This window comes from Vicia villosa, linkage group LG5 (assembly GCF_029867415.1).
Source record: "Vicia villosa cultivar HV-30 ecotype Madison, WI linkage group LG5, Vvil1.0, whole genome shotgun sequence".
NCBI classification, from domain to species: domain Eukaryota; kingdom Viridiplantae; phylum Streptophyta; class Magnoliopsida; order Fabales; family Fabaceae; genus Vicia; species Vicia villosa.
Genome location: NC_081184.1, coordinates 160113400 through 160135013, shown reverse-complemented (window position 1 = coordinate 160135013; position 21614 = coordinate 160113400). Strand labels below are relative to the sequence as shown.

At 32.0% G+C, this 21614-nt stretch overlaps 1 protein-coding gene and 1 long non-coding RNA gene across 4 annotated transcripts; one reads left to right on the top strand and one right to left on the bottom strand.

Annotated features, from left to right (window-relative positions):
- The first annotated feature begins 6323 nt into the window (after positions 1-6323).
- On the top strand, positions 6324-9738 carry LOC131603546 (uncharacterized). 2 transcript variants are annotated; one of them, XR_009284450.1, is made up of 4 exons: positions 6324-6948; positions 7081-7226; positions 7400-7504; positions 7643-9738. It is a non-coding gene; the product is annotated as an uncharacterized LOC131603546 (long non-coding RNA). The 2 variants fall into 2 exon arrangements; XR_009284449.1 differs by having other exon boundaries at positions 6326-7226.
- A 151-nt stretch (positions 9739-9889) lies between these two features.
- On the bottom strand, positions 9890-12561 carry LOC131603545 (pyruvate dehydrogenase E1 component subunit beta-3, chloroplastic-like). Of its 2 annotated transcripts, XM_058875899.1 has the most exons (5): positions 12146-12561; positions 11930-12039; positions 11800-11840; positions 10032-11043; positions 9890-9952 (listed from the first exon to the last, which is right to left on the bottom strand). In XM_058875899.1, exons 1-4 carry the CDS (start codon positions 12246-12248, stop codon positions 10071-10073), a joined length of 1227 nt encoding a protein of 408 aa, XP_058731882.1. In that variant the 5' UTR covers positions 12249-12561; the 3' UTR covers positions 9890-9952; positions 10032-10070. The 2 variants fall into 2 exon arrangements, with proteins under 2 accessions (XP_058731882.1, XP_058731881.1); XM_058875898.1 differs by having other exon boundaries at positions 9890-11043; positions 12146-12279.
- Positions 12562-21614: the final 9053 nt, after the last annotated feature.

The following is a 21614-nucleotide window of genomic DNA, read 5'->3' as shown; positions in this document are numbered from 1 at the left end:
TCTCTTTACGTTGCGGGGTGCAAAATACTTCGCAAGTGTTTTTTAAAAAAGTTGATAGGACAATGTCTGAACTTTTCTGATGGCACTGAGTACAGGGCAGGCTTTGACTGACACAAAAGTTGCGGGGTGGGAGTCACTTCTCAACTCTCAATGATAATAAATGTTGCGGGGTGAATTTCACTTTGCAACATTGTTATAAATACAAGTTTTTTCTTTCATTCTCCACACTCCATTTTATATCTCAGTTTTCCAAATACCCATTCTCTCTTCCCCACTTACTAGCTACGGATTCATCATTATATACACCCAAAATCTCTTAAAATTTTCATTTTTATCACAAATCAAAACTTCCAGGCCCCAATTTTATAGTTGGTTCAAGGTTTTGTCATCAAACCCATTTTTAAGGTACACATCTAAACGAAATTAGTTGTTATTTTTGAAATATCATGATAAAATTTGTATTTTGTGTATGAAATTTTTGTGATTTGGTTGAAATGTTAGAGTTTATGTTTTTAGGGTTTTATGTTAGAGTTTATGTTTTTAGGGTTTATGTTAGAGTTTATGATTTGATTGAAGTATGATTTTGTGTATTAAATTTCTATGAATTGATTGTATTATATTATACTGCATCAATGTTAAATTAGTTTATATTATACTGAATTAATGTTTTTAGGTTTATGTGAATAGTTTTTTTTTTGTTTTTTATATATAAATAAATAATATATTTAAAAAACAAGATAATACGTTTCTAAACAGAAAATTTTAATATTATGTTAAAAACTTATTTTGTTTATGTTTTTTATATATAAATAAATGTTTTATGAAAACAAAATAGTATTATTAATATTATATTTTAAAAAAAGAACTTTTATTATTAGCATTATATATAAAAAACAGAATAAATAATTTTCCAAAATAATTTTTTTTATAAAACAGAATATTTGCCAGGTGAAATTCACTCAGCAAGTTTCTGGATATTTAAATTTGCCAGGTGAATTTCACCCCGCAAGTTTCTGTCAAATCTGCACAGCTCCACCTGCTCCTCTGCTCTGACACTGCTCTAACTGCGCCATATTCTGTTTTAGCATTGCGGGGTGAAATTCACATGGCAACGTCGCGAAGTGATTTTCACCTGGCAACGTTGCGGGGTGTTTTCCACCTGAAAAAAAGTTGCGACTAACGTTTTTGCGGGGTAATTGGTCCACCTCGCAATAATTACGTTGCAGGGTGATTTTTTCATTTGTGAGCTGGATTTCACGTGGCAAAACGCTGTTTTCTTTGTAGTGAAAATTTGAAAGGACTGTCACAAATTTATTTTCTTATTTTCACCAAACTTACCTCGATTTTGAATGATTGTTTTGTTCATAGTGGATAAAAATGTCATACCCCAAACAACCATTGTCTCCTCCATATTGATTGTGATGGTCAGAGTTAAAATGGAGTCGATGAAAATGGGCGAAAGCGCGCAAAGATGAAATATGGTGTGCAAGTGTCTCTTTCTTTTGGTTTCAGTTTGTAGAAAATTAACAAAACCACGTGGCTAACTATGAAACTTTAGATTAATCTAATGACCAATAAAATTTGAAAGGTACTCTGCAGTTGGCGCCAAAACGTTAGACAATCCTTATCCATGATTAATCCTAATTTGTACCTATTTTTGATTATTTTTCTTTCTTATTCTTACTTTTATTTATAATTATTGCACTAAATATCATCATTTCCTATAATTATTGCTTCAATCTTAGAAAGATTAATGTCGGCGACATCAGACAAAAACTAGATACTCCATATTTCTTTGAAAAATATGCCAAACGAATTTCTTAATCAACTATTTTATAAAGAAGAAATTAAGAATTTGATAACCCAATTATTAAGCAAATTCACTGAGAAAGGGAATGAAGAAAGACATGCTAACTAGCTAAGTGAGGCCAGAAACAGAGTATATATCTTATTTTATCATCCAAATATCTAAACATAGATATTGCCATTTGATTTCTTATGTATTCCACATGGTGTTATGGCTTATGATTAAATTAGGCAGCTTGTTATATGGACCATTATTTGTCCTGTTGATGGCCTAATCAAGCTACTATTATTTTATTTTGATGTTAACATCTTTATTCTTTACAATGAGAGAATTCTTTAAGCTGGTTGATATACATATGACTATGAGAACAATTAAAAAATCAAAGTTTTTAATTTTTGTAGCTAAATCATATATATATATATATATATATATATATATATATATATATATATATATATATATATATATATATATATATATAGCGTATTCAGTGAAAACTGATATCTATGGTGAGAAACGAGAACTATCGATATCAAACATCTAATTTAATTAACGCTTAAGATTTAATAATTTCATATAAAGAGCACTTTATAGAATCTTTTCTATTATTTTTAATATTTAAAGTTTTCATAAAAATAAAATCTTATCAAAAATATTATTCTATATGCTATTTAATTTTATATCAAACATATCAATTTTAATTTTTTTCATGCTATCTCGTTTTTTTTTCAAACTCTCTTGATTCTTTAATTTATTAAAAAAAATTATATTCAATATTTTTTATTGTTGGAGAGTTTTGATATTATTTATTTTATTAAAATATTCATGATTGTAAAATAGACATGTCTAAGTGTAGAATTTTTTTTACTGACGGCTTTATTTATTTATCACTTATATATTTATTTATTAAAAATATTAAAGAATTCGAAATTATTACTTATATTTTACTCTGTCTGATTTATTTATTTCCAAGTTAAGGAATTATTATTTAAGCAAGTTCTACAAAATAAAATCATATTACTAATTTATCATCTATATGTTACGGGAAGAAAGATAACTTCTTACAAAAAAAATTAAATAAATAAAAAGATTAAAAATTTTAGTTTGTCAATATTTAAAAGAGGCCAGAATTATTAAAATATTATTAAAATAGTAAAATTTATTTGAAATAGTCACCATAGTAAAATTTGTAAAAATAAAAAAATTATAAATTTGAAAATAAATAAATCAACTAAACTAAAATATTTTAAATAAATTCTAACAATACAAAAATTTATAATATAATTTATTTTACTAAATAATAATTTCCCTAAAAATACAATAAATAACAATAGCAAAAAATTGTATATTTTAGACATACATATTTTACTAAATAAATAATAACAAAATTCCATAACAATAAAAAATATGATTTTATTTTACAATAGATATAAAGGATCAAAAGAGTTTATTAAAATTTATATATAAATGGTAAAATTAAATAGCATATTTGGTAAGATTCTATTTTTATGAAAATTTTAAATATTAAATATAATAGAAAAGATTCAATGAAGCGTTCTTTATATAGAATTATTAAATCTTAAACGCTAATTAAATCTGATGGATGATATTGATAGTTCTCGTTTCTCATAAAAGATATCAGTTCTCACTAGATACGCTCCCTCTCTCTATCTCTCTCTCTCTCTCTCTCTCTCTCTATATATATATATATATATATATATATATATATATATATATATATATATATATATATATATATATATATATATATATATATTTATATAGGGGACGACTCAGGTGAGAACACTTGGTTATTATGAGAAATGAGAACAATGAATCACGACCATTAAATTTGATTTTAATGGACTGTATTAGTTTCTCTTTCTAAGATCCTTAATATTTAATGGTCTGGATCTTAGAAAGAGAAACCAATCCAGTCCATTAAAATCAAATTTAATGGTCGTGATTCATTGTTCTCATTTCTCATAATAACCAAATGTTTTCACTTGAGTCGTCCCCATATATATATATATATATATATATATATATATATATATATATATATATATATATATATATATATATATATATATATGAGGAGGGATATATTTACTCAAAGAGTATGTGTTGAACATTTATTCCAAATCTTAATCATTTATTTCCATTAATTTAATGGTTTTAATTGATCATTTAATCTAATTATTTTTGAAAATATTTTTCTATTAAAGCCGTTAAATTAATGATAATCAATGGTTAAAATTTGAAGTAAATGTTCAACACTTACTCTTGAAGTAAATATATATATATATATATATATATATATATATATATATATATATATATATATATATATATATATATATATATATATATATATATATATATATATATATATATATATATATATATATATATATATATAAAAGAGATGCCGAGATACACCGGAAAAAAGCAATAAATATCAAGCATATACAATATAAAATAGAGCATTGCTATTTTGACACAATTTTCATACACCGTAAATCTTACACCGTATATTTCAACAAACAAAAATGATCATGCACAAAAACCAAGGTTCAATGAATCATTAAAAAAATAAAATGAGTATCTTATATACATACTTATACGGTGTAAATGTAGAAAATGGGTGTATAGATAGCTTTTCTCTATAAAATAATACATAGACAAGGGAAATTCCTAGAAATGATAGTATGTAAAAATCCAATCAACATCCATACCCATCAAGAAAAAAACTCATAGCAATAAACACTACATTCAAAATAAACCACCGTCAATTGAAAGAGGATCGATCCTTTAGAAAAAGTATCAATGCAAGATATATGTCATAAGGTCAGACAAATAATAGAGTTCCAAAGTCAAGTAGAAAAAGTATAGGAGTTGACACATGCATACTAAATTGTTATTTTCAAGCAATTAAAAAACGGTTAAATAAAAAAAATTATTCATGTGGAATTTTTCTTACTTTTAAATTTTTTTTTTTTTACTTTTTTAATTATATATTTTAGTCTTTATAAAAAAAAACATATTTTAGTCCCTAAATAAAAATGACATATTTTAACGCCTACAAAATTATAAATGGTAAAATTCTTCGCTTTATTCTTCTTAATACTAATCTCTAACTTGTGAACATTAACATTTAGCACAACCTCTGAACATCCTAGTAGACTTTTGTTGGTGATCTCTCTTTTTAAAACCTACTAATTTATTAATTTATTACTTAAACATCAACTTTGGGTCTTAATGATACATGTAATTTTTTTTTTTTCGTTTTCTATTCTAGGTAATTTTATTTGAAACATGTATGGCACTAAATTTGAGCACATTTTTCAGTTTTATCTCAAAACTTAATCTAGCAACTTAGATTAAATTTATTGATGAAGCGAAATATCAATTATAGTCCAACATTGTTATTGAGTTAGGATTTCCAATATATAGAATTAATGTTTAGTAATACAATGTGATATATAAGTTATGTAGACGTTAAGTACACTAGTTTATAACTTTATTGATATTAGGCCAGTCATAGCTGCACTGTATATCCAATTATGAATCCTAGTAAAGATATGTCATTTATGCTTGGTGATTACCCGTTTATATAAGGTATCCTCTGCTCAAAGTCTCTTATGATTGATTTATTTATCATTATGATACATGTGTCCTTATTTGGCTGAAAGCAATAAAGCAAATTAAGTCTTATGTTTTCTTGCCTCATGTCGGCCTTTCAAGGCTATTTTATCGTTTAAATACTTTGTCTACATGAATATTGAGTATTGATCGAAAGTGGTTCATATATGGCCCTGGGCCTGCCTTTTCGGTCTGGCCCATTAAAATATATCGCGTTTCTTAAGCATGAGGTCTCAAAGAACGAGATGCTTTGGAGAAGAAATAGGAATATGCACACTCACTCAAAAGGGGCAATAGGGAAAAGCCCGGAATATTTTAGTTACAACTAATATAAGATATTAATGATATGATCATTGAAGATTGAAGATAGTTTAGTAGTCTTGAAAATAAACTATAGAAACTTGATCCTTTAGTTGGAGTACTTAACATTTAACATTTTGTACCTATTTTGTAATTTACTTCTAGTTTAGCTTAGTTGTTAAGCAAATGCTTTTGAAAGAAAAAAAGTGCAAGTTGGAATCTCTGAACATGAATGTCATGAAAAACTAAGACTAGAAACAGTTGTAATTGTGTAATAAAATTAGTAATCCAAGTTGCTAGATTAAGTTGTGAGATGAGAATCTTCAATTGTCTTATATCAGTTGTAACTTATATACATCATATTGTATTATTGAATATAGTCCATATATTGGAAATTCAAACTCAACAATAATGCTGCACAATAATGTTTCATTGTTAAATTATTGGCTTGAAAATCATGTTGACTGGTAATTAGATAAGTGGAAAACGACTTACCTATTAAACTATGTTTGTGGCTGAAGATGAAACACATTTGCCAATTGATTTTTCATCAATATGAATATATTATTCATTCATTCCAAAATAAGTGTTACCAATCAAATCCCAGTGATGATATTGTTCCTTCGTTTTTCCACATGACTAGATTGAATTACTACTCAAGTAGCAGCAGAAAACACTTGCCCAATAAATAAGAAAAAGAGTAACCATCTTGACTTTGAATAGCTGGAACAACTCAAACCCGAGGCTGGTCAAGGCAGAGTTTTTCAATAAAATAGAGTTGGTTTTGGTTAGGGCTATTTAAAAAATTCAAGAATTAAATCGAATCGTCGAATTGAATCACTGAACCGTTATGTTTGATTTAGTGAACCAAACCATTATGCTCCAATCTGGAAACAAGTGACGTTAATGAAAATTCTTTCACTTCTTTTCTTTTTTACTTCACTTTTTTAAAGTCTATTTCATACCGATTTCTTTCCTCTTTATGATGTACTATTGAGACTGATTATGCAATATTGGTGCACCCAATGTCTTGTTCTTAACCTCTCTATATGGTTTCGCTACAAAAAAGTTGATTTTCTGATTTTTGAGGTTTAATGCATGGGGGCTTCATTTGTCGTGACTGCATCTCCTTATCATTTGATCGAAACAAATTCCGATGATACTGATCAGTCAGACACGAATGCTCAACGTGACTAGTAGGATCCTTCTTCTTTGAAGTTCTATCACCAGTGTCATTGTCATTAGTTCTGAATTGTTGCTGTTCACTTTTTATTAGTCAAAATTTTCAAATTTTATCTTTTTTTCTAACTGGATTCGCAATTTGACAGTTTTTCAAGGCCTTTCTAGTGTTCTACATTCAATGGACCAGGGTTTGATATGTTGTTCAAATTGTGATTTAGAAACAATGACAGAGGCTCCTTATCATTGTTACTACATTCTGCAGCCATCAGATAATGGACCAATGCTTATGAGGGTGAGAACTAGTTTTTGCTCTTTATCCCTCTTAATCTCCGTCTCCGCACATTAGCACATAGTATAGTAACAGCAACCATATAGTATCATTACAATGCAGTAGAATGTATATTGGGTTCCTAACATACACTTTGATGATGATTCACCACTTTTCATTATCCATAAAACATGCAGCGCCTTGCAGGGGCAGAAGAAGTCAAACAAGCTCACGACAACCGTTTAATTGATCCATCGGTCAATAAGGATGTAGAGAACTCTGTTCAAGCCTGTTTGCTAAAGGTGTGATTTAAACATTTACACTGAAATTTACCGTTTTTTTGTTCCTTAGATTGACTTATTTATGCAGACAAGATATTGTATGTGGGCATTATTTTGTGCGGAATAAGAAAACCCCTTATGCATAAAATTTTTCATTAGGTTTCTTCAATGTTTTGGGAGCTCTGCATATCTGAATTTATCTGAGAAAATATTGCTTGTTCACTGTTGAGGATTGAAGAAAGGTTGACTTGGCTGAACTCCAAATATGGTCAAGATGTTTAGTAAATAGAAATGTGAGATACTCTAAAATAGGAGATAGTTTATCAACAGAATAAACTATAACAAAACGTGAAGAGCCCAAGACGACAGAACTATGGCCTGTATTACAGAAGAATGGAGGCAATTGGTGGTAAGTGAAGAGCCCAAGTTGCACTCTCCATCTTGCATGCCTAAAGCCAAGTTGGATCAATCAAGTATAGCACCGCGAAATGGTAATAGACAGCTAGACAAGGAAACTTCAAGAATTTTGGAGAGATTGGAGGTTCCAAGGCCATTGAAAGGAAAGAAGGCCTCTCCCGTTTCAAATGAAAGTTGTATGAAAAATAAAACTGTGCCTACAAAAAAGCCTCTAATACCATTCCAGCCAACTCAAAATACAGAACAAGTCATTGTCGGAAGCCAGCTATTGAAACCAAATTTCCAGAGGCAGAAAAGGAAGCAAAGATGAAAAGAACGTAACTCGGCGTTACATGAAAATAATTGTTCAAAAGTCTATAAGGTCAGGACATTTCTTTTCCCTTTTTTATCAGCCCGCGAGTTATTTTGCTGCTAAAAAAGAGCCCACTAGTCATGAAACATGTTTTCTAATGGACCAGAAGCGTTAAATTGCATACATTTTTTTGAGCAGGCTCGAGATTTCACTTAATAAATTCTGTTAAATTTTTATATCTACTTCTCTCCACAGTACTCACAACATTGTTATCTAACCACTTGAAATTCAACACGTCATGACCCATTGAACTCTAATATCAATATGAACAATAAGGTGCGTAGTACTTTGGTTTTCATAATACATTTTGGATGAAAACAAACTCATGAAGAAAACTCTTCAATTCACCTATAACAACTCCGTGTTAGTTTTAATTTGAACAATAAACTTTGCCTTTGTAGTAGGGCAAAAAGCTTCGCAATTCTGACTACCGCATCTTAGTTCCCCTTCACGCATGTAATATAAAAAAAGAAGTAAATATGTGACAGTTGATATCTCCCCCTATTGTCAAACTGTATACCCAACTAACACAGACTCTATCATCAGAGCAAAGTTTCAAGTTACTCTTTCCTTTCACTATTCATTTGACATTGACATGCATGAAGCTGGTTAGAGACAGCATAAAATTATTCTATAACAATTAATTCTCTTCATTTGTCATGGCAAATTATTTCACATTCAACTTGAAGGGTGCTGCAAGAAGAACCGAACCATAACCGAACTGGAACTGAACCATAACCGAATTGATCCTCATACTTTCCAAAATTACAAATGAAACCCTCAAAATAGACAATGCGAGTCTCATATCTGAATAGAGATCATTGGATAATGCAAACTTGTGTTTCTCCTCTATTCAACACAAAATATGTCTAATTGAAGAATTTTAACAAACATGGTATGGGCAGCATCAAAAGAGCATTTTGTCATGGTTTGTTGGTGTTTTCTCAACCACTTTAATTAGAAAAACAAGTAAACAACACATTAATAGAGAGAATTAACATGTTGTACCAATAATATGATGAAACTTAGCAATTAGATTTACAAACCCAAATTTTAGTCTAAAATAAAACACATCAATGTGTTGGATTACATGTAAGTGTATGGAGGAAAAGGGTCAGCTAGATCTGGACATATAGATTTGTTTCTAGGTCGACGGAGTTATGGAGGGACACCGGTGGTGTGATGGTTGTCCCACACTCTCTCTCCACCTGGACAAATTGTTGGATAGATTCCCCATCAGTTCAGGACCACCACCACCATTATCCCAATCCAATCCACAACATCTACCAAACAATGTTCATTGTTATGGGTGGCCCTGCTGTCCCATGATAGACTGTCTTTTCCTCACATGAAGACAAAAATGGTTCTCAAATTGAACCACAAAAAACAGAACGCTACACTGGTACACTACTACTTCCTCGGACTTTCTTCCTCATATTAAAATGAATTCATAACAAAACATGAAGCACATGAAATTACCAAGAAATTGAATATAGGTTATTATTCAGGAGGAGAAAACTTACATAGTATTCTCCAAAATTTGATTGAACATAGTATTCAAAATTCTATAAAATAACCTGTTACATCCATACAACAATACAAGTGAACTAAAAAAAAAAAAAAAGTGAAAATAGTGGTTGAACAGACAACTTCAGCATCCATTAAAATTATTGTCCAGTTATAGGGCTCACTTGATGAATCTAAAAAAATGCAAAGGATTTCAGAAATTAAAATATCATGATGAATATTCTATTTTAAGTAAACAAACACAAGATTTACCGAAAAACCATATCTCAACTAAGCTTGTTTTGGCAGTTATCACTGGCAGAGTTGTTCAACTGCAGTCACAATTTGAGCAGGTTGGACCACGGTCCATTCCTCCAAAGTTCCGGCATATGGAGTCGGCACATCCTGAGAGGATAAACATATAATAGGAGCATCCAAATAGTCATGGAAATTTTCAGTGATGGCAGCTGTGAGACTAGCACCAATTCCACCTGTTCGCATGCACTCCTCCACTATGAGCACCCGATGCGTCTTCTTAATTGAATTTCCAATTGTGTGAAGATCAAATGGTTTCAAAGACCTGATATCAATGACTTCAGGGTCATACCCTTTGTTCACTAATGTCTTGGCAGCTTGCATGACATGATACCTCATCCTTGAATATGTTAGTATTGTGACATGCTCTCCGGGCCTAACCATCTCGGCTTCTTCAAGTGATAATACATACTCTTCATCTGGGATTCTTTCCTTGAGGTTATAAAGCAAAACATGCTCAAAAAGTATCACAGGGTTGTCGCTTCGGATTGCTGCTTTCATCAAGCCCTTGGCGTTGTAAGGTGTTGAGCAAGCCACCATCTGAATACCAGGGATTGATTGAAAGTATGACTCCAGCCGCTGCGAGTGTTCTGCTCCAAGTTGTCGTCCGACTCCGCCAGGCCCACGAATGACAACTGGAATTTTAAACTGGCCTCCGGATGTGTAATGAAGCATGCCGCAGTTGTTAGAGATTTGGTTAAATGCAAGAAGTAGAAATCCCATGTTCATGCCCTCAATGATTGGCCTAAGACCAGTCATGGCAGCTCCGATGCCCATGCCAGTGAAGGCGTTTTCAGCAATTGGGGTGTCCAAAACTCTGAGATCACCAAACTTTTCAGCCAGGTTTCTAGTCACTTTGTAAGATCCTCCATAATGACCTACATCCTCGCCCATGACACAAACAGTTGCATCCCTTTCCATTTCTTCCTCCAAACCTTCACGTAGAGCTTCAAAAAGGAGAAGTTCATGCCTAAAAATAAAAATCCAATGAATGTCATTGTTGTTGGTCATAAATATTCAATCAATGTTACCAATAAGAGAGAAAAAACGCCAGCACATGTTTTAGCAAATTCAACCAACCAATGCAACCAATATGAGAGTAAAAATATGCCAGCACTGAATAGGCATGAACAAACTACCCCGAAATGTTGAGCTAAAGGGTAAAGATAAAGAAACACATGAAAAGACTTATATCTAACATTCCACCAAAAGCAAAAGAGCTCTTTGTACACATCGCATTTATTTCAGAAAATGAAACTACAGAAACTGAACGCACGACCACTTAGTCCCACTCACAAACAATCTAAAACTACTATATCATGAACCAGCCACCGCAAGAGCTTAAGTTCTTTATTGAAAGCAGGTAAAGGGCTTTATATCCAAATTTTACAAAATACAATACTCAGAAATATCAACTAATCTTGTGATAATTCAGGCGTTGATTCTATATTTCATTACAACAACAACCAAGTCTTAATCTTATGTCACTAAGTGGAGTCGGCTGGCTACATGAATCAACTTTCGCCATAATGTTCTATCCAAGATCATGCTTTATCTAAATCGTTAATCTCGATATCTTTCTTAATAACTTCTCTTAATAACTTAGATATTACACAAAGATAAAACACATCAAAAAAGGTTCATCTAATGCTTACATAACAAAATAACAAAAATTATCAAATTGACATAACAAAACAACATCAAGTGATAGTAGGAAAAGACATACCCAGGTTTAGATGCAGAAGCAACAGAACTACTTCCTTGTGTCTATAAACAAACAAGAACAAAAACACAATTGATTACAAACACAATTGGAAACCAAACCTCAAAATAAAAAGTGGAACGAAATAACTTACAGCAACTGCATTAGGAATCAACAACTCACTCTTCCGAGTAGTACCGCCTGACTTCAAAACCTGGTTTGCCTTTGCATCAGATCTGACAACAAAAACGCTACTTTTCCTCTCTGAAATCAGTTACAAAATGAAACAAACAAAATTCTCGGTCAATAACACTAACCCGGAAACACGAAACTGAACCGAACAATAAAAAAAACCTAAATCTACGCAAACCTGAGAGGGATCTACGAGAGGAAAGAAGAAACTTGGTAGATTCAAAGGAATTGGAAGGAGATAAAGGAGTAACAGCTCCTAATCCTTGAAAAAGCGTAGCCATTTGGATCAGAGAAGAAAAAGAGGAATGGAAATGAAGGGTTGAAGAAAAAGAGTATGAATATAAGAGGAAAAGTGGGCGGAGAAATTAAGGAAGAGTTAGTTGTAGCTGTAAGTGTATCTGTCTCTGTTTTTCCGTTGTTCTTACAAAGGTTTTTTAAATTGTCTTGTTGAATTGCATTGTTTCCATCGACAATTATCACTTCATTTTAGTTGTGGACGATGATGTATATTGTTGGTGGCCTAAGTGGATCCGAGTTCTAATGGCACCTCCTATTTATTCGGCCTTTCAATTTTTGGGTTTTATTGGATCTGGCCCAATTAATCTTTTAGGTTTGTAGACTCATAAGGCTTTTCTTTCTATTTTTTTTCGATATTCTTTTATTTTGTGACAGTTTTATGAAAACTCTATTGGTTGTAGATTTAATCTTTCAAACATATTTTGAGATCGTTTTTAAGTGGACTTGATGATCATTTGAGAACAAGGTAATCAGAACCTGACCGGACCGGCCAGTTCGACCGATTAAATTGAAAACCGGGCCTACATCCGGTTCTACAATGGCAGATAACCGTTTGAACATAAAACCGAAAAATAAACCGTTAAACCAGTCTAAAACCGGACTAAACCGGCGGCTCACGTGGTTACTGCGGTTAGACCGTATTTGGGTGTTTCAAATAAACATTGATTGTTTTGCGTCTCATAAGAAGGAGAAGGAGAAAAGTTATGTTCTTCTTTATTGATGTAAAAGCTTTTTTTGCATTCTTTTTAATATAAATGCATGTAGAATAGAATATTAGAAGGAAGTCTGGGGTTAAAAATTGTTTGCAGAAGAAAACTACTAATGGATGAAAGGCAGATGTTTTAGTTGCGGCGGCTGTTAGCTATCAGATTTATGTGTCTTGTATTTAAATCTAGGGTTCTTTTTTTGGTTAGTGAATGTGCTCCATGGACTTGCAACGAAAATGGGCTTATAAATGATAGTCCAAACTTGTAAAAAGAAACTAATACTAGTAAGTGATACATAAATAATTAGAGTTTTATTTTATTTTTTTAAAATAAAAATTGGAGTAATGCAAAATTAATTCTCTTTACAATTTAAGATAAAATAAATCAATGTAAAATTAATATTATTTTGATTAATGCAAAATTAAATCTTAAAAATTTATTATTATGAAATAAAAAAAATTAATTTATAATTAACAAAATATAATATATGATATATTATATTAAAATAGTAAAAATTACTATATTCTATTAATACCGGTCTGATCCCGGTTAGACCCCGGTCAAACCTTTAAACCTTAAACCCTTGTCTATACCGGTTCAATTACCGGTCCGGTTTTAATTACCTTGTTTGAGAATAATATTCTTTTAAACTTTTTTAAAAAAATCTTTGAATAGTAGTAAAAGTTTTTTAAAACTAGTTTTATGCGTAGGATAAGAGACATAATAGTATAATTGTAAGATATTTTGTGGGATTGTTGAATACCACCATAGGTATTTACTATCGGTATATTTTTGTAACATTTTATTATTATTGAGTGTTTATGATGTGTAATACTTGTCTAATATTTTTTCTATATAACTTTTGGATCTTAATTGGGCTCTAGTGATTTTATGAAGTAAATTTTGGGTTTAATCTTAACTTTATCCTTAGTGACTATGCAAACCATCTCTTGAGTTATGGTTGTCTAGTTGAAGCTTATGACCATGTGTTAGATACTTAAGAAGCATACTTACGGACAATTATGATGAACTAAAGGTACAGTTCAGACGGTATGATTGTCAAATATGCAGGTTACTTTGGCCAAAATATTGACCATAAGTTGGAAAGCTAAGAAGCATATCTATAATTATTGTCAAATATGCAAGTTTCTTTTGAAATATATCTTTGTAAGAAGTTTTTTTTTTTGGTTCGTGAGCTTAATCAATTAAAATCACTTGTTTGCTTTTTGAAATTAATCCTTGAAAAATATTTGTTTAGTTCTTAAGATTAGATTAATAAAATTTATGTTTTTGTTGAGTTAAGTATGTGAAAATTTTGATGGGTAAAAGTTCTATTTGGTCCATAAGAATAAGATAAGACAGTAGGGGTGTTCAAAATCAAACCGGCCCAATAAAAAATCGCAAAATCGAACCAAACTAAATCGAAACCACAAAAAATTGCATTTGGTTCGGATGTGTTTGGACCATTTTTTAACAAACCGCACGTTTCGGTTCGGTTTGCGGTTTGTATTTTACAAACCGAACCAAACCAAACCGCACGTTTCCTCTTTTTTTTCTATTTCATTATAATGTTTTTGATATTATTTTATGCAATTATTTTATGTTTTTTATCCCACTTTTATCTAATATTATTTTTGTATATTAAATGGAAAGTTGTTATCCAAATATGATGAATTTTGTTATTATTTGATAACGCATTAATGACTAAATACAAAGTTATGTTGTCATCAATATGTGTATGTATGGCTCAATAAATTTTTGTTAAAAAAACCGAACGAATCAAACCAATCCAAACCGCATTGGTTTGGTTCGGTTTTATTTTTTGAAAGTCAACTGAACCAAACCAAACCGCACACTTTTTTCTCTTGCGGTTCGAATATTTTTTGCGTCAAAACCGGCCAAATCGCACCGCGAACACCCCTATAAGTCAGTTAAAATCTCTTGGTTTGTAGTAAGAAGGTTCGTGACATAACCTGTGAAAAAGCTCACATTTCAACTTAGTGGAACTCTTAACAGAAAGCTCTTTGAGATAAAAGTAGGTTAAGTGGTTAAGTCGAACCTATTTAAATTTGTGGTACATTTCACTCTGAGAATTTCTTTATTGACCCCCCTATGGGGGTGACCCCCAGCAAAATTCCCAACTTGCCCCTGCTTCGGAGATGTATCTCCGAAGTTTTTTTTTAGATTTTTTCAGACTTCGGAAATGTATCTCCAAAAACACCAAAAAATTGGTGTTTTCGTAGATGCATTTCTGAAATGCATGAAATTTCAAAGTATACGTTGGTTTTAACAGTCAGGTATTATTTCGGAAGTACATTTCCGAAATAATATGTTCATATACCATTTTCCCTCCTTCACTATTTCATCATTTTTCTCCAAAACAAACTCAAACCCTCTCCAAAATTTCCATCAATATCAATCCATTTTTCGTCTCAAAATCAAGTTTCAAACCGTTGATCACGCTAAAGGGACCATAGAAAGCTACAATTTGAGGTAAATATCTCTCATTTGATCCCTTATTTCACTACATTGTTGCTGATTTCTGTGATGAAAACTCTGTCAGTTCGGAAGTTCATTTCTGAAATAAGTCACCTAACAAATTTCGGAAATGTACTTCCGAAATAATGTCTGGCAGAATTAAAAAAAACAGTTTTGACCATTTTTGCATATTTTTGCATATGTTAGGTATGGTGCATCCGGACAACATTGTCAACGTTAATAACGATCCGGTTAATGATGTTAAATCCATGATCGATGCGGTGGATGTACGACAATAATTTACAAATGATAGGAGCTTTGCTTGTCGTGAACAATTGCTTGATTGGGTTCGTAGTGAAGCTAGTAAACTTGGATTTGGCATTGTTATATTAAGGTCCGACAATGGAAATATTAGACGGAAAGTCTTTGTCGTTTTGAATTTCGAGAGGGGTGGGAGGTATGTACCAACAAACCGGGTGTTAAAACACGAAGACACGGGATCGAGAAAGTGTGGGTGTCCATTTAAGTTGCGCGTGACTCGTAGGATTGATGATTTGTGGCGTTTAAGCGTCATTTGTGGAATTCATAATCATGCCTTGGATGTCAAGCTACACGGGCATCCAACGGCGTGTCGGTTGTCCCACAAAGAGAAGAATGTTATTTCGGATTAATCGATAATCAAAGTGGCGCCTAGAAACATACTTTCCAATTTGAAGCGAAAAAACCGGATAGCATTTCAAATATCAAGCAAGTATACAATGAACGGCAAAATCGTAAAGTCTTGAAAATGGGCCCGAGGTCGGAAATTCAACAACTTTTGAAACTATTAGGCGGTAACCAATACGTGTTTAGCTTCCGAACGTGCGAGGACAAAGTTACGTTGCGTGACATTTCTTGGACTCATCCCGAAAGTATCAAATTGTTCAACATATTTCCAACCATTCTTGTGATAGATTCGACGTACAAGACCAACAAGTATAGGCTTCCGCTTCTAGAGATTGTCGCTGTGACCTCGACGGACAAGACATTTTCGGTTGGATTTGCTTTTTTGGAAGGTGAAAAATAAGATAACTTTACATGGGCTTTGGGAATATGCAAGTCTTTAATGAATACGGTAGATACCGTCTTCCCGACATCGACCGTATTACTTTGTCAGTATCACATAACGTGCAACGTGAGAAGTAAGCTCAAACCCACGGTTGGCACGGAAGATAGACGGGATGAAAACGGTAAAGTCATCAAAGTCGTTGTTGTGGTGGATAAGATTATGGCCGCATAGAGAGAGATTTTAGATGCACATTCGGAAGAGTTGTATACCGAGAAATTGGTATACTTTAGGTCTTTGTGCGTTTTTATTAAGACTTTTTTTCATTATGTCGAATCTACTATCCTTGACAAAGTAAAGGAAAAAGTTATTTGTGCTTGGACGGATCGAGTAAGACATCTTGGTTGCACTACAACTAACCGAGTTGAATCCGCACATGCAGTGTTGAAGAGATGGTTGGGTGATAGCAAGGGGAATTTTAGTTTTAACCGGACTGTTTTTTTTTTTTGTAATGACCGGTGTGTGTCATTTTTTGTGTGTATTGTCGTTTAACATGTAAAATCAAAATGATTCAATACATATATAATATAAGTATGTTTAATGTTGTCATTGTTTATGTTGTGCCTATCTTGATTTATTATGTGTATTTGTTATGGTTATCTCAAAACAGAATGCAATGTAGAAAATTTGATTTTTCACCTCTGTTTTTGCATATTCCGGAAGTTCATTTCCGAAATATAATTGTTTCTGGACTTATTTCGGAAGTTCATTTCTGAAACATCCACTGAATGCAAGATAAGGTTTGTTGGGCCATTATTACTCCAATAAGTCTATAAATACAACACAATCTTTTTCATCCTCATCACACCACAAAACACCAATGACACAAACATACCCCCACCTAGCATTTGTCTACTTCATCAGTGGCTACCCGATGTCGTTCCAATTCTGCTTCTCGAGCGTCACGCCATTCGCGGAATTGATAACGTCGCTCAACACGTTATTGCAATATCCGGAAAATTAGAAGGTTGTCAAGCTTGAGTACCGCTCGCCATCGCTTAATGATGAGGGAGACGTTCAATTCACCCCATTTGAAGTCAAGAACGACGAAGATTTAGTGGTTTTGTGGACAACTTTCTACCGATTTTCTTCGAAGGGTCTGATCAAGTTGGATGCGAAACTTCAAAGATTTGGGCCCGACGTTATCAAAATGTTGACTCATCCTCACCTACTCGTGTTTAACAATATGTAACTTTAATTTTATGTAATGTGATCTTTGTAATCTTCATGCTTTAAATAAATCGAATCGTTGTTGTTTGTTTTTTTCTGTATCAGACATTATTTCAGAAGAACATTTCCGAATTTTTCAAAGGGGGGTGAATTCGGAGATGAACTTCCGAATTCACCTATTTTGTGGAAAAAACATTATTTCGGATGTACATTTCCGAAATCAATTTTTTTCAAAAAAAAAAATGTTTTCGGAAGTGCATTTCCGAAACCACCTTTTTTCTCATAAAAATGTGACTTCAGATATGCATTTCCGAAGTTAAGGGGCATTTTGGGGTTTTCGCCACGGGTGACCAAGAAGATAGGGGGTCAATAAAGAAATTCTCTTCTCTCTTCTCTTAACTTTTTATCTTTCTATTCTTTATTACTTTCTAATGCATTTCTTTCTCTTTATCTCCATAATATCCTTCTATTTAAATATTGTGCTGCTTAATATTTATTTGTTTTATAAAATCAATTTAAATATTTTATAAATTAAATTCTTACTATTGAACTTTGATTTTAAACCAACACAATTCCCCCTCTCTTATATTTGGAGTCATTTGATCAACAAAAACTGTAAAAACATACAAATCATAGTGCGTTGATTGATGACAACGCCGCAACTCGTCATCCAAAGGACAATTTACGCTATCTCAACTATCTCAACGCCGCAACATTTACACTAACTTAACCATCTACCAAGACAAAAATTCATTTTAAATTGCAAAGCATGGCGCAACTAGGACACAACCCAATGCATTTTTTTAGGGTTTATAATTTTAACTATAAATAAAGAAACATGATTAGGGATTTGAAGTCTAATTTTATATTGTTTAAGGTAATTTTCTTATTTTAATTATATGCTAAAAGAATTAAAAAAATTATTTGGGATTAAAATTAAGAAACTAAAATTTGGGTGCAATCTGAATAGATACTTTGAAAATAACTTGACAAAAAGAATATACTAAAACTGAATTAAGCAACTAAATTTTATCTTTAAGTTGAAGATTTTTGTATTGTTGAATTTTTATTTGATATTCTTTTATTAAGGGTTGTATTTAAATATAAAAAATCAATTAAAAAATTAATTAATATTTAGATAATTATTATTATAGTATTTCCCTGTTCCTTATTACTTGTCACGTTTACTAAAAATGGTTATTGTTCACTTGTCACTTTTAAAGCTCAATGCAATATTAATTATAAATTTGTTTATAATATTTTTAACTATTTATAATATAGAGAGAATATTGAATGAAATAATTATTAATTAAGGACATTACAGAAAGAGAAATAGTAGTATTAAAACTAACAAAAATTGTTAATTGTCTCAGATCGTATAAAATGTCAATAAGTAACATGTAAAAAGTGACATGTCAAAATTAATTATCGCATAATCATCTCGTAGAATTCTTAAACCTCCTCCACCATCCATAGATCCTCCATAGATAGAAGGTGCTCCACTATTTTCTAAACAACTTCCATAAAACAAATACACTCTGCTACCATACATAAATCCTCTACGAGACAAGGGAATCCCTGAAGCCTTGGAAACTAACAAGAAAACAAATGTGTCACTAAGAGGTGTGTTTCTCGTAGTCCATAGAAAATCCTTTGCCATTGAGTAAAGAATCGAGCGACTAAAACAAGTCAACGTGGTCGTTTTGCTACATGTTTATTCTCCTGAGTCTTTCTTTAAAGAAATATTGTTGGTCTAAAATATGTGTCAAGGCAGAAATTGACGTTGAAGTTCTGAGTTGTCTTTTTATGGCATTGTTACACTGCAGCATGCTCAAGATAGGGATCAAACCCAAAATCTCTGGTTAAGGTGGAAGACACTTCCGCCATCTCATCCAAGTGCTCTTAGATATTTTCATAAAAACATGCTCTTTCCTCACAGTTGGGTATTTTCAATGGCTTTGCATGCATTTGTTTTTGGTAAAAAAAAATTACAAATGTTAGATAAAGAAAATAATTTATCACGTTAAGGCAAAAGATTATGTAAGGAACACAAACATTAAGGTAAGACTTATTTCTTCCCTTGTAATCCATCACAGAGATTGTTTCCACACTTCTTTGAATTAATGTTTTCATTGTAAATGTTTCAGGCGTTCACATTTTAATTGGCTAGCATGAGAATTTCATGCGGATCACTATTACTTCTTGTGGATCGGTGATTTAACAATGTCTTGAGCGTTGATAATAAGAACATGAACGTCAAAATTTATTTATAATAAAATATGCGTTAATTTTTCCCTTGAATATTTATGAACACCGAGGTAATAGGTTATTTAAAAAAATAATAATAATGGATTTTCCCCGCCGTTTTCAATCCACCAGAGGGAATAAGATTACTCTTATTGCACCGCGAAAAAGAAAATAGTGAATATCACTTACATATTTTTACTATCCACCAGTTTTGGGTTGTAATAATTCTAAGTATGATTAGAAATGAGTTTCTCAATGTCGTTAGTCAAGCAAAGAATTAAATCATTGAATTTTTGTCTTTGATGACAACAACATTGAGAAATTTTTTCAAATATAACAATGGAATGAAAATATGGAATTATCCACAACGACCTTATTTTGTGAGATGGTTGCAAGAGCAGAAAAATATTTTGTTCAAGGTAAGGCAACGACGTCAACAACGACGTCAACATCAACGGCAATATCAACATCAACGACAACGTCAACATCAACGGGAATATCAACAACAATAACAACAACGACCACAACAACAACAACACCAACACCACCACCACCACCACCAACAACAACAACACCATCATCACCACCACCACCACCACTACCACCAACAACAACCACAATAACAAAAAGAACAACAACAACAACAATAACAACAATAACAACTGAAGTTGCATGTCTCTAATATATTTAAGGGATAACCCTAATTCAATTTTGTTACTTGTCTCTTAAGCTTTTGTTTCATTATTATTATTTATTGAGTCTCATCTCCAGTTGACGTCTTTGAATTAATTTTTGAATCTATTCGTTTTAGCATGCATAATTCAAGTTTTTGCTTTTGAGCATGATCATTGTGTCTTAAGTCAATTGCTTGAGTTAATGGAATAAGAACCATTATTCTCGCAATGAAGCAAATATATTGTGTGTTTCATCCAGCAAGTGCACATAATGGTAGATTCTTGACCCTAGTTGTTCTTACCACATGACACCATATTGATCATGGTTCACTACGTTCAAGTCAGGTAATTTTGGATTTTTTATATATGTAATGATAAAATATGTATTATGATTGAAATGGGATAAATTACATTTTCCATGGATGATGGTGCAGGTGTAAACATTGAACAACGTTAGATATGATTCATAATAAAGGAAGAGCTTGATTTCCCTGGGTACTCTATGAGCAAATGGTTTCTCTTACAGGTCTGATAGAGATAGGGACATTATAAAAGTTATCAAGAGTGCACTAATTGTGATGAGAGCGAGGAGGATTGCATGTAGCATCTACAAAATGTTGAGGAACATTGTTGTAGGTGATATTGCATCAGTTGAGTCTGATAATGATGCAACTAAACTCTGGCATATGTGTATGGGTCATCTTAGTGAGTGTGGGATGATGGAACTGAAGGTGTGGAAAAATACAAGAAAGGGAGGTTTGAGTTGGGTTTTAAGATTGAGAATTGTTGCTCACCCAAGAACACAAACAATAAAGATGCAACCAATGATAAAAGAACACAAATATTTTTATTCTGGCTCCCCTTTAACTTGGTTAGTCTAATCCACCTGCCAAGGTGATTTTGTCTTCTCAATAAAGACTTAATCCACTAATCAATGAATTGATTACAACCTCAATGACACACAGTCAA

What these genes read in the sequence shown, in the direction of transcription:
- LOC131603545 (XM_058875899.1), bottom strand. Translation starts at nt 12,248, where the DNA reads ATGGCTACGCTTTTTCAAGGATTAGGAGCTGTTACTCCTTTATCTCCT. An exon ending in TGATTCCTAATGCAGTTGCT is followed by an intron (nt 11,841 to 11,929) that starts GTAAGTTATTTC and finishes GTTTGTTTATAG; the next exon opens with ACACAAGGAAGTAGTTCTGT. An exon ending in GCTTCTGCATCTAAACCTGG is followed by an intron (nt 11,044 to 11,799) that starts GTATGTCTTTTC and finishes TTTTATTTTTAG; the next exon opens with GCATGAACTTCTCCTTTTTG.